Genomic DNA, 12,855 nt, shown 5'->3' with positions numbered 1-12,855 from the left:
AAACAAGCCAGAAAACCGTTTCAAAGTTTTAAACTGCATGGAATTTCACTAAGTTATTTACACCTAAAAAGATGTAGTACTAAAACAGCCGCTCAGTTACTTCCAAGACATTTTAACATTCCCTTTGCTGTGTGTCAGTTTTAATGTGATGACATCTAGATTTGGAATTTCTTTTTTCGTATTGTTACATGTGGGACTGTGGGCTCCATGCTAGAGTACATGCTTCGACATCGTACATGCACGTTTGTGAATTGCTGCATGTTTGCTATTGTGCTTCCTTGCGTGTATGCTTGACAATGTCGAGTGACTAAGTAATCTGAATAAAGGCTGACCTGATTCAAATTGCATTATGTAAACACTGTTATTGAAGTTACGACTGGATAGTAGAGGATGAGGAAAAGGTGTTGATCGTCTGATAAAAAGCCAATGTAAGCAGCACATCAGACTACTTCACACTGTTGGGACTGTTCTCAGAAAAAATGGTAGTCGTAATTTTTGATGCAAAATGCTTCTCTTGAACATGTTATAATCTTATGATCCTTTTCTTTCTTAACAAGGAGAATGTTTTTTTTGTTTTTTTTTAATGTGTTGCAGTTTAAAGTGAAATGCAAAAAGAGACACAACAAGCTTGATTCGGTGCCTTAACAAATCTTCAATTCCGGTGGGCGACCGAGTAAAGCTGGATGTGGGATCATTTGCACATGTCAAAAATAATCAATGGGATTTATCTATTGACTGATGAGTAATATTCCTGGTGTATCCAAACCAACACATCAATCAGATCAATTCATCCACATCTCATGTAAACAGGACAATCTGAGTTCTAAGTGGGAATCAATTTAACCAGGTAAACGAACCAGTAAACACATAAACGCAGCAACTGAAGCACTACTGCTGACTCAGCCGATCAGCAGATTTACAAGATTTGCAATTTACAAGAATATGCCTTTAGGCATCCAAAAGGAAACGAATTATTCAGACAATATGATATTTAAGTTAAATTAGCAAAATAATTCTAAAAACTCTAAAGATTCTCTCTAATATTTTCTTAAAGCTGGGAGATTAAATCTGTCCGTCATGTTGTAATTTGCATGATAAAAACAGATACATTCAGCCACAGTGAATCATCACATTCATTGAGACATCAGGGGAGCGTAAGATATCGATAACACCAAAAGCTATTCAGAAGCTACATTCCCCGTACAGAAGCATATATAAGTGCATAAATTCAAATTTGACAAGTAGTGGCAATACAAGATACAAAGAAAAAGCCTTCACGCAAACAACTGTTGTGACGTCTTTAGAAACATGTTGGCCCCACGCTGACTTGTGCAATTAGACTATTTTGACAAAACTGCATGTAAATTCCTAAAATCTTTATTTTATCATAAACTGACAATTACTGAAAAGTACCTTATGACCATTATTGACAATTATTGCACAAAAAACTGTGCAATGACACACGTTCCTAAATGTTGGTGCCCAATGAAGAGGCTCCACTACTTCCCAAGTCTGAAGATTGTGGCTGTTTGATTTTATATCGTCTGATGTGTCATTATACTGGAAGCGTTTCACGATCACATCAAACATCTGTATTTTAACCGAAGAAGCCTGGACATTTACAATCACAGAGCAAACTGATGTTTTGTCACGGATATGTGCCATCAGATACAAGTGGCATTGTGCAGTATGATTTTTATTTTTTTTACTTGTCACCCATGTCAAAAGAGCATAAATGAAATTAGGGTAGTAACATAAGTTGTTTTTCAAAGATCTGGTTGTAGTTTGGGTGGATTTCTAGACACAACAGACAGAGCGGACGTGAAAGAGCAGAGGGAACTCATTCAGTGTCCCTTCATAAAGGATACGATTTATACTAGGCTACAGAAACTGTCTTGGCAAGAAAGAGGTGTATTGAAAGACACTGAAGTGAATGTGAGGTTAAGGCCCGGATCTACTGTCACATTAAAAGAGTTGTAGTTGCAGGAGCACTAGATATGTGCAAAGACATCTACTAGCACCCGACATGCAAATGAAAAAAGGCTCAAAAAGTCATTGGAAGCCAACAAAAGCGCAAGCAGCATCTGCAAACCTGGAGATACAAGTCTGAAGCTCATCCAGCAGCAGATTCTTTTTCCTATTTACATTTTCTTTAAAGCTTTCCTTGAATAGAGCTAAAGCAGGTGAGCCACACAAAACAAATGTTTTAACCACAGCTAAAAATTTGAAATAAGTGATTTATGCTGACAAACTTTTTTTTCTATACCCCTATGTCAACACCAGACGGATTAGGTTTTCTTGTTTAAAGATTTACGGGAAATTAGAACGTTCATATGTTTTCAAAGCACTACCTGAAGACGAAAGATCTGCTTGTTCAAATGTACACCGGTCCGCTCTTATTCTGGCACGTGTTGAATATGGACATGCCGTCACTCATGCTATTTTCTATGAGCAGAATGCAGATGATCACAAACGTTGTCAAAATGTTTCATATTTCTAAGTTAAAGTCATCATTCAGGAAAATATGCTTTCTCAAAGTAAATTCTAAATATATACTATATAACCAATGAGGTCGCTTCATTTATTGAGGGTCTTCATTGCAAATATGACTGGAACTGTGGTTTTTCTTGATACATCAAGTTCCGAAGGCAACTGCTTTCATACAAAAGTGGTTTTGCGATCCGAAAATCAGAATAATTTCTCCACCACAGAGCATCTGACACAAGTCAAACTTGACCAGATCTGGGATCAGACAATCAAACTGATGCTTCTGCTCCTGCTGGTTGATTCATCACAGGTCCATGTCAAGAACTATTTAGAGCACTCTGTGATGGTTTTGTTGACTGATGATATGACTGAGCCTATGCGCACTAAAAAGAAAGAAAGTAAGAAAGAAAGAAAGAAAGAAAGAAAGAAAGAAAGAAAGAAAGAAAACATGCTTGTCCAAGTCAAGTAGCATGCACACACATCACGTTCTCTTCTTATATTTTGCAATCAAGTCCTGAAATTCCAGCAAATGCATCAGCAATAAGGCAAAAGACACTAAGAGCTGATCCAGGGTTTTCATTCTGAGTAACACACACTGGAAACTGTTTTGTACATCAAAAGAGACTAAATTTGCAGTCACCGTTTGATCTGACCTTCAGTAGATCCGAGCCTAAAACCAAAGAGATGAAAAATGTCAGAGCATTTGCTCGTGTTGGAGATGAAAGAGAGGCAGAATTAGCTGAAAGAGGAGAAGCACTCCTATAGAGGCCTGCAGAGAATGACCCCGTCCACACTCCGACGTGTTTTCCTGCAAAGAGAGTTCACAGTGAGTCCTCATTTTCCTTTGTGCTATTAGAAAAGCTCCACATATGTGCTCAGACTTCCTAAGTAGAAAGTGTGTCTTTATCCTGAACATGAAAAGAGACTTTGGTTTGATTGTCGAACCGGAACCTCTGCTGCTAAGTGGTTTATTTTCTCATGTGTTTTTCTGCCCTCACCATATTCCCATCATGTTCATTTTGTGATCAAAATAACTAAATTATCAAAATTAAACTAAAATGTTGTTATTGTTATACTTGTGGTTTTGACCATTTCAATTTGTCATCAACACTGTGGTTTAATTCATTATGAGTGATATAGTTTTACCCTCCTTTTATATCTTCTTCTGCTCAGATTGTCTCGTTACAAGCTCAGGACTGAGGCACAGATAATAATTATTTTCAATTATCTGAACTGTACTTACTAAGGCACTGTAGTCAAAGCAGGAAGTGGGGCCTTTACGATAGCGTGCATTGCTCAGTACTTCACATGGATTTTCCTCCTGAACTGTTTGTTTTTGTTGTTAAGGTTGGTCATGATAAACCGCACAGCCACACAAGATGGATGAGCCTCGCACCGTCAGCAGAAATGAAAGTGAAGCGGCCTGCGTGTGCGCGCTGAAAGGATACACTCTGTCCGAACCTGGGTCAGTCTCTCGATCTCACAGGAGCTGCAGGGCAGGGTCTCGGCCACCACAAAGAGCAGGTTGGTGTTTTCTATCCGCTTCGCATGGAACAGCCTGCAGGAGACAGTGATGGATATTTAGCCGGCTCGCGGTGGACAGAACAGGACTCAGAGCGTAAACATACTGCTCGCACGTTCTGCTGACGCTTCGGAAAAACCCACCGTGAGCAGTTTCCACAGTCCTGCAGCACATTGTAGGAGTTGGTGGTGTTTGTGAAGTAGAACTGGCTTTGGATGGTTACACAGCTGCTATCCTTTATCTCAAAGCCGTCCGCGAGAATGTCATCTGTAAAACACACATATTTAAAGTCTATATGACGACTTTAAGCCTCACAAATTTTCATTTGCTGAAAATGACTTTCACCCTGACTTTCACCCTCGTCTACAAACATACAAAAAAAAAAACCCTCCTCATCAAGGAAATGTAGTCCTACATAGATGTCACTGAAGCTCCACCTTTGATGTACAAATCAATTTCAAACTTGTGCTGGTGCTCAAACACACAGTCTGTGGTTGGCAGAAAGACAAGAGCTCATAACAACTCATTTCCGGCAACAAATTAACCCAAAAGGCAAATAATTTACTGCTGGTAGAATAACTTGTGAATAAATGTGAGGGGGGAAAATAACTGAGCCAAAATGTGTATCTCTTCTGAGCTACTGAAATGAGTTACTTGGTTCACTATCAAAAACATATTGAATCTGAGGCACACAGATTGCATGACTACCTTGGTTGAGCCAACTGTTGTAAAGCACTCCATACAGAAGTTGCTGTGTCACCGACCTGGAAAAAGAGGTTTGTTCAAGGATGAAGTTCATTTTGAAACCTCAATAAATAACAGCAAACATGTGACACTGCTACAGTAACACAGCTGAAAATAACCGGGCGTCAGCTGGCAGGCATTAAGAGAGAATAAAATCACTGTTATGGTCTCATGTGCAGGAGCCTGGGCACGGTTCAGATTGTTTTAAAGTGTCTTACATGCTCCTGGTGTCAAATGATTTACAGGAAGCAGAGTCTCACCATGCCACTGTGGACGTCCACCAAGCCAAGTTCAGGATGTCAGCAATAGAGGGCTGCAGAAACACGAGTACAGTCAGAAATGAAAACGAATGTTGGAACCCTCTGGTGAGCTGAACTCAGCAAGTCTCTTACCACAAAGATGCCTCTTGGTGCTGCGCCAGTGTGGCTGCTGCTGACCGGCTCGCATGCTGACTGGTAGTGAAAAGACTGTCGCCGAGTGAAGATTGAGTTGTTGTAAAGTGCGTGCATCAGATAGGGGTCCACGTCACCGAAGAAAAGACCAATCTGTGATGAAATGAGGAAAAAAAGAAAAGAAAAGAAAACGCTAGAGATGAATGAAAATAAGCACCAGAGAAACAGCACCACATAGTGGATTCATCAAAATCTTTCAAAGCTTCTTTTCATCTCTTTTTCATTTCGACCAGATATCAAAGCTGAATTTAGATAAATTTATGAGTTGAATTTGGAATAAAGATTATTGTTTTGTTGGTGGGCAATCATCTAAAACCATGAACTGATTTTCCATTGACTAAATATACCAAGGCATAAATGTTGACTACACAACTTTCAAAAGACTGACACCTACTGTTGACTTTCTTAGGTTGTTTCAAGTTGGGCTTTTTTGTGCGGTAATATTAAACCGGAAAATGTAAACAAAGGCACATATAAAAGTCAGCGACTTCACTTCTACGTGCTCGTAATTACACTTATTGTTCTTTATTGAAACTTTAATAAGCAAATTAGAAAAGATTCTTAAAACCGGCTGACGGTACAACACCGGTAGACACAATCAATTGAAAATCAATTCACTTCTGCTTAAACATTTCAAAAGCATCACTTGACATTTAAATGGCGGACGTGCGGAAAATAACTAACCCTTTCATAACCTACTACATTCAAGAGTTACCTTCTTTTCAGTATTTACAAACAAACCTTTTTCCAGTGATCTCTCTGATTAGACATCACAAGGAACCCGCCGTCATCAACGAGATAACAGAGAAGGTCCTGCAGACACGACGAAACACATGACATACAAGCGTGAACCTTCAAGTTTAAAATGCTGAACAATCTGACCACACGCACTTTTCTGTTGAGTCTCAGTCTATTGAGACCAATAAGACACAGCTGCGTTTTTAATTTAGCTTATATCTTACAACTTCTGCTCTGCACAGTAAGCGTAAACACTCTTCACTCAAAGCAAAGAAGGTTCCCGTTTAAAGTCCAGGTTCGGCTTAGAAGTCCTTTCTGTTTGGAGTTTGCATGTTCTCCTACGTGGGTGGGTTCTATCCTTGTTCTCCAGTTTCCTCCCACAGTCTAAAAACGAGCATTCGAGGATATTTGGAGTCTCTTATTTGCTTGAAAGTGTGAATGTGAGTGTGTGTGGTTGACGGCCTCATAGGCTTCTCCAGCTGGGATCAGCTTCAGCACCCTGCGACAGCGAGTTGGATAACGTTAGGCAGAAGAAGGATGGATGACCTTTTCTTTACACGGCACAGCTTTGACTCACATTTGCAAATTGTGCGAGAAGTTGCATTCACAATGATTTCTGTAATCGTTCCCTTCAGGTCACCGGCCTCCAATATTCCCCTGCATCTTTATTCTTTGCGTCGAAAAATTTATTCTGACAGATTATTCTTTTACAGATTGGCCAAGCAATAGTTGTGGGTTGACTGATAAACAAACAAGCGTCAGTACAAACTTTGCTTATACGTAAAGTAATGTGAAAGTAAAATGAAGTAAAGCTCTTACGTCTGTGTTCACTTCACAGTCCATCTCACAGCTCCTGGAAGGTCCACACTATCCAACAAAATAGCATTTATGTGAGTTTTGCATTAAGTAAATAAGTAAATACTGAGCAGATATCAGTTGGCCTTGTGTTTTACCTTGTGTGAACCCTGTCGACTGTCCGACACGTTGCTGGCAAGGATTTTAAACTTGTCCACCCAAGCTTCCAGGTCCAACTTCACTCCGACCACTGTGACCAAGATCCAGAGCAAAGAATCAGCACAAAACAAAAAAAAAACAAAGAATGTCTGAAAAATATGACAGTGTGACATTTTGATTTCAGTGTTTGCCACATAAAGGCTTCTGTTACCTGCAGGTTTGAGTAGTTTTCCTCCTAAATTGACCTCGACGGCTGAACTGACCAGGATACCCACAGTCCCGTTTTCTGCTCCGACAGTGTCATCCAGAGCTGTTCAGAACATAAATGCTGATGAAAACCTCATATACCTGGCTGTAATTTTGTACACAGACTTTAAATTTATACAACCGCATCAAGACAATAACCAAATCAGCTGAGTACCACCTGAAAAATATATTAGAATGAAAGGATTCCTGAACAAACAATATTTAGAGAAACTTGTTTGTACATTTAATTTCAATAGGTTGGATTATTGTAAAGGTGTGTTTACAGGTTTCAGAAATCCGTTAGACAGCTGCACCGAATCCAGAATGCTGCAGCCAGAATCCTCATCAACATAAAAAGGGTGGAGCACATTACACTGGAGCTTCAATCTCTGCACTGAGTGCCTGTGTTTCAAAAGAGCGACTTCAAAATCGTACTTTTTGTCTATAAAGCTTTAAATGGTCCCAGGCCTAATTCCATCTCAGATTTGCATGTAGAATATGAAACATCCAGACCCCTGAGGTCCTCAGGAAGAAGTTTGCTCAGTGTTTCCAGAGTCAGAAGCAAACAAGGTGAAGCTGCTTTGCTTTATTTAGTCTCATTTTTATGCATTTCTTAATCGCTTAAAATTAAGATTCATAATCGCTTCATTTCAGTGTATTTTCCTTGTAAAGCACATTGAATTGCTTCGTGTCTGAATGTTGGTATGTAGACTAATTTGCCTCAACTTACCTTGAGAAGTGGAATCAGTATTTTTCACACAATCATCTGGACTTCGACTTGAGTAAAGAATGTGAGAATTTTTTACCAAGTCTGATTAAATGGAGAAGAAACTACAATGTCAAATGTTCTTCAAACAGAAAGCTGTTTGAAGAACATTTATGTGGCTGGTTTCTGTTCTCTAGTATTTACAATAAAGTTTTCCTTAAATAACGGAAATCTGTTGTGTTCAGGTGCATGTGTGTGACTTCCTCACTGGATCTCGATGGGGCTCTGAACATGTAGCCTCTGTTGTCCAGACTCCGTCTGTAAAAATTGGAATTGAAGGGTTCAGGATCCTCATCCCATATCTCAGCCGCTCTGTGCAAAAAAAAAAGAAACAAAAAAGAAAAAAACATCAGACATCGTGACCGTACAGAAGTACCTCACTGCTTCAGTATTTAAGTCATCTAATCCCACTCACATGTTTGGGAAAACTCGCGTTATTCCCCCATCCGTGGACGCGAATACAGCCAGGAAACCATACCTGTAACAGTTTAATTTCACCGAGTCAGCTTTATTTTTTCATGATGGACTGAGTGCACGTGTGCAGAGTACACCAAGAACAAGTTGACTCACGAGTTTAGGTCCTTGTTCTTCCAAACACGAGAGGCGAGCTGCCCGATAATCCTCGAGTCTAAAATCAGGTTGTGGATGAGGCCTTGGTCACCTGCAGCAAAAAAAAAGAAAAAGATAAAGGAAAGGAAAACAGAAGCTGGTCATTTCATGTGTGTTTGTCTGCAGCTGTAACAAATACTTTCAGCTGCTTGACCCTTCTGAAGCACTTACACTCATCAGATTCAGGAGAGATGTCCAGCATGAGAGAGAGGAAGTTCTGCAGGAACTGAGTGTTGTTGTCAGAAAGCTGCAGACGCTTGCAGTACTCCCTGTAGGGAACAACATTGTCAACAAGCATCCTTCTTTTACTAAAGAGTGGCACTGGAACAGTAACAAAGACGTCACCTCGGAGCCAGAAACACATGTCCTGATGATTCAAAGGAGCTTGGAAGCAGCGACTGCATGTCTGAAACAAATACAGAGTGGGAGGTTGTTTCAGAAATCTTTCATGAGATTTAAAAATGACAGCTGTGTCTCTTTATACGTACACTGGAGCTGCAGCATCACATCGCTCAGGTCTGCCTGGATATAGAACTCATTGTATGGAGGTAATACCAGACCAAGACTGCAGGTGGCAGCATCCCAACATGAAGAAGCATGAATGGAGACCCAGAGAAGACGTTAGAGAGAAGCCATCTGCACAAGCCAGTCCACAGTTAACATGAATCCTTTGTTCATCATTTGTGGGTCATGACACTCACCTGTAATCTGTACCGTTGATTGGAGTCCAGGTGTAGCCTCTGAATACTTCGTCTATGTATTGCTACGACAGTAGATACACAAAAGTCTACATGAGCCAAAGATTCTGAGCAAACCGTGTTTTACTTTCCTGTTTATAGACCACTGGGTGTTCAAAACTGAGTTTCGATGTTGTAGTTGTGCCCACATTAAAAACTGAACAATACAATTTCAACAACCTACATTAAAATGTGGGTCATGTAGGCACACATTTGACTGAGCGCACATAATTAGCTCTTCAGTCAGATTGAAGGGAAAATGTATTTAAAATTTATCGAGTCCCTACACTCTAGAATTTCAGACACGATTTGAAAATAAATCCCTTTTTTTAAACGCAGTAAATTTCCTCCTCATACAACACCGTTTGGATTTTGTCATATAGTAAACTCGTGCTCTGTACATCTGAAGCAATGATCAGAAGAAAGACAGCTCAAAACGATGATGAATGACAGTATTGTGCTTTCAAATTAAAATGAATGAACACAGCTGCCAAAGAGACCTTGATGTGGGATCTCATCACATAATAAGCTTTCATATAAACCTCACTCTGATTCACAGCAAACCTGAAAAATCAAAAAAATAAGCACGGGACTCCAATGACCTTAACCACTCGGAAATGAACTTAAAGTGAACGCTAACCTGAAATACCTTAAATATCATTTACGTCTGAAAATGAACTGCACTGCAGAGCTACTTTCTGTTTCACCCTGCAGGAACCACGTCCTGAACTTCAGACTGGTTTAGTGTCTGATCTTTACACAGCAAACTATACATCTCTGTACAATTAATGAAACTGTTTGAGGAGGATAGGAATTTTGAATATGACCTTTAACTCATCGCCATTGTAAAGAGAGCGCCCTTTAAAGCAGCTCTTCACAGAGGTGCAGTGGTTAGCAGTGTCACCACACAATGAGAATGGTCATCGTTTGATCCCAGGCCAGAGCGTTTCTGTGTCTATATGTGCTAGATAGCCTCATTTTAATATTAATAGCTAATATCAGTAGATAATGTAATTGTACTTTAATTTGACTATAATGTCAAAAGAAAGTACAAGCATCTATAAATACTAGTTATTTGCCGTCAGAGGAATATTTGTGATTTGTTACTTTTCCCTTTTGCTTTAACTCGTATGAAGCAGATGTAGAAGATGGATGAATAATGAAGGTAAGCAGAAAGGAGAAGAAGGAGCAGAGACTGGGTAGCTTGTTTCAGGGGCTCATATAACAGCATAGTACATTTAACATGTGCAATTAGTACAAAGAAGAGTTTTAGTAACACTTAATGCAGCCAACTGTGTCCTAATTGAGTCAATAAAAAGCTACAAAATAAGAAACACTGCCATTCTTCCCTCAATATATTGAAAATAATATGTTTAGGCCAGCTCTGTATGTGACAGTCACAATCAGACTGATGGAAGTGAAATGAGTAAAGACATTAAAGACAGGAAAATATTGACTTGCCTCATCAATTGACTTTATGAGAGTCTTGATCTGCATTTCACCGGGTCTTCCATCGATCATTTGACGCCGTATCTAAAAACGCAAAGCAGTTTCTCTTAGTCACCGATAGGTCACAAGGGCCTTTGTTTACCTGCCCAGACAGGTGGACAGACTGATACTGTTCACTGGCTCAGAATCAACTGAGAATAAAAACTGATAGTGCTGAAAACAGACCTTTTATTATAAATTTTTCCCTGAGCTCACCTCTTCCTTATTGCTGTCTTCCACCTCTGCATCCAGGAAATCCAACGTCACAGGCTCAGGGAGGTTTACAAGCTAAATGAGAAGCATTACATGAAGCAAACACCATGAATAAAACAAGATATTTGCCTGATTAAATATAGATCACCTTTGGCTGAAGATTAGGATGAAGGAGCAGATATCCATTTGGATCGATGGCGAATATATACCCATTGGCTCCGAGCTGTTTCACAGGCAAAAGATAAGAGACCATTAGTCATATTATTCCCATCCAGTACACATTCTTAAAAATGTGTCAAATGTTGTGTATGTTATACGTTATATCGTGGTGTCAGTCGTTTTATCTCATCAAGGTGCACGTCGACTCCCATGACACCCAATATCAGCTGATTCTTGTAAAATAGACAAATGGGAAAGAAAGGGGGGGACAAAACAGTAAGATAAAATGTCATACTTGGTGGAATACTTGATGTCATACTTGGTGGAATTCATTTGTTTGCTTCGCGTTGATGAATTGGGTGATAAAGCTGGAGGCAGCCATGTGAAGCTAAACACCCGAGTCACTTCAACTTGGTGAGAAATAATAACATCTCTTTTATGAACTTAATCAAACTAGGCATATGTCTGATTTTACAAGACTCCATCTAATGTCCTGGATGGGACATGGGACAAGAAGTAGGCACTGTTGACAGTCAACCTTCCTTACTGTAAGGTTGTTTTTGCTTTATTACCTGTGAGTTTCCATCCATGGTGAGATTGAATACAGGCAATGTCCCAGTGACTACCATGCCAAGACCCTACAGTGTTCAAAGACAAAGCCACAAAACATTTATGCAGGTGAAAAATAGCCATCTTCTTCTCTCTGTATTGATTCATTTTACTGTATACTTCAGATGCAACTAATTGGGGTCACACGGGCTCACCAAAGCATCCTGATACACATTGGTCCACTGAACCTGCTTGGCATCGCTGCCTGCAAGAACCATGGGACGCCCCAGTACGTCAAGGTACTCCTGACAAAAAACACAGAGGTAGATGACCTGCTGCAGCGCCAAAACAACCACCAACATCAGGGCGCCGGGACAAAGGCAGTGCAAACAAATGAGAGTGTAGATGTTTTCTACTGGGCGAGCAGGAGGAGCATGCATGCCACAAAGAGGTCTAGAAACAGTGAACAGGGATCAGCTGTGTCGGAGGCAGCAGAGAAACCCACCTGGGTGTTAATCCTTATAGCGCAGATGGAGCGGATCTCAAAATAGTAACCTGGCAAGCAGCAGAGAAGAGAGAGAGAGAGAGAGAGAGAGAGAGAGAGAGAGAGAGAGAGAGAGAGAGAGAGCGAGAGAGAGAGAGAGAGAGAGAGAGAGAGAGAGAGAGTATGTGAGTTGCTCTACCAGAAAAAAAACAATAAACCAGAGTGATGCTCATAAATAATGCATTTTTGACAACACTTAAAAAGAACAGTGAATCGGCCACCTAAATCTCACAGGTAAAAGCTTAAAGAAGATACTATTGGGATTTAAAACAGAGGAATCTGTTTATGCAGCTCAGACAAGGCAATTAGATCACGTTCAAATTTCCTGACAAGCTGAAGTGATGCCAAACTACTGAGTCGATGTCATGATCTTTTATCATCTAATTTTACTATTTAGTTACTATTTAAACATACTTCACACACGCACGCACGCACGCACACACACACACTTCTTTGTACATCTCCAATAACGTCAGTATAATAATGAACCACATAAAGAAAGAAAAGCTCAACAATTTTTGTCCAAGTCACTGAATCACAGTCTTTCTGTCGAGCACAAATCGGATTCACATCACACTGACCTCCATGTGAGCAAAAAGAACATTGTCATCCCACAATATCAGGATCAATACAGTATCCACTGCACA

At 40.0% G+C, this 12,855-nt stretch overlaps 1 protein-coding gene across 1 annotated transcript in view; it reads right to left on the bottom strand.

The window, feature by feature from the left end:
• Nucleotides 1-585: 585 nt before the first annotated feature.
• The window catches only part of cacna2d2b (calcium channel, voltage-dependent, alpha 2/delta subunit 2b), a gene marked incomplete at its 5' end in the record, with an annotated part of 36,508 nt that continues 24,238 nt past the window's right edge, over nt 586-12,855 (bottom strand). The window contains 25 exons of the mRNA XM_080462237.1: nt 586-3,295; nt 3,731-3,813; nt 3,936-4,045; nt 4,153-4,276; nt 4,718-4,773; nt 5,014-5,066; nt 5,146-5,298; nt 5,947-6,018; nt 6,763-6,810; nt 6,897-6,988; nt 7,109-7,207; nt 8,118-8,221; nt 8,325-8,387; nt 8,480-8,570; nt 8,690-8,787; nt 8,864-8,924; nt 9,007-9,083; nt 9,220-9,281; nt 10,717-10,788; nt 10,960-11,031; nt 11,105-11,179; nt 11,274-11,348; nt 11,688-11,753; nt 11,880-11,969; nt 12,170-12,219. Coding sequence (XP_080318363.1) covers nt 3,182-3,295; nt 3,731-3,813; nt 3,936-4,045; nt 4,153-4,276; nt 4,718-4,773; nt 5,014-5,066; nt 5,146-5,298; nt 5,947-6,018; nt 6,763-6,810; nt 6,897-6,988; nt 7,109-7,207; nt 8,118-8,221; nt 8,325-8,387; nt 8,480-8,570; nt 8,690-8,787; nt 8,864-8,924; nt 9,007-9,083; nt 9,220-9,281; nt 10,717-10,788; nt 10,960-11,031; nt 11,105-11,179; nt 11,274-11,348; nt 11,688-11,753; nt 11,880-11,969; nt 12,170-12,219 — 2,060 coding nt within the window. The 3' untranslated portion in view covers nt 586-3,181. The remainder of the gene's footprint in view (nt 3,296-3,730; nt 3,814-3,935; nt 4,046-4,152; nt 4,277-4,717; nt 4,774-5,013; nt 5,067-5,145; nt 5,299-5,946; nt 6,019-6,762; nt 6,811-6,896; nt 6,989-7,108; nt 7,208-8,117; nt 8,222-8,324; nt 8,388-8,479; nt 8,571-8,689; nt 8,788-8,863; nt 8,925-9,006; nt 9,084-9,219; nt 9,282-10,716; nt 10,789-10,959; nt 11,032-11,104; nt 11,180-11,273; nt 11,349-11,687; nt 11,754-11,879; nt 11,970-12,169; nt 12,220-12,855) is intronic.

Source organism: Lipophrys pholis (genome assembly GCF_963383615.2).
Source record: "Lipophrys pholis genome assembly, chromosome: 4".
NCBI classification, from domain to species: domain Eukaryota; kingdom Metazoa; phylum Chordata; class Actinopteri; order Blenniiformes; family Blenniidae; genus Lipophrys; species Lipophrys pholis.
This window is presented reverse-complemented; position numbering and strand designations above follow the sequence as displayed.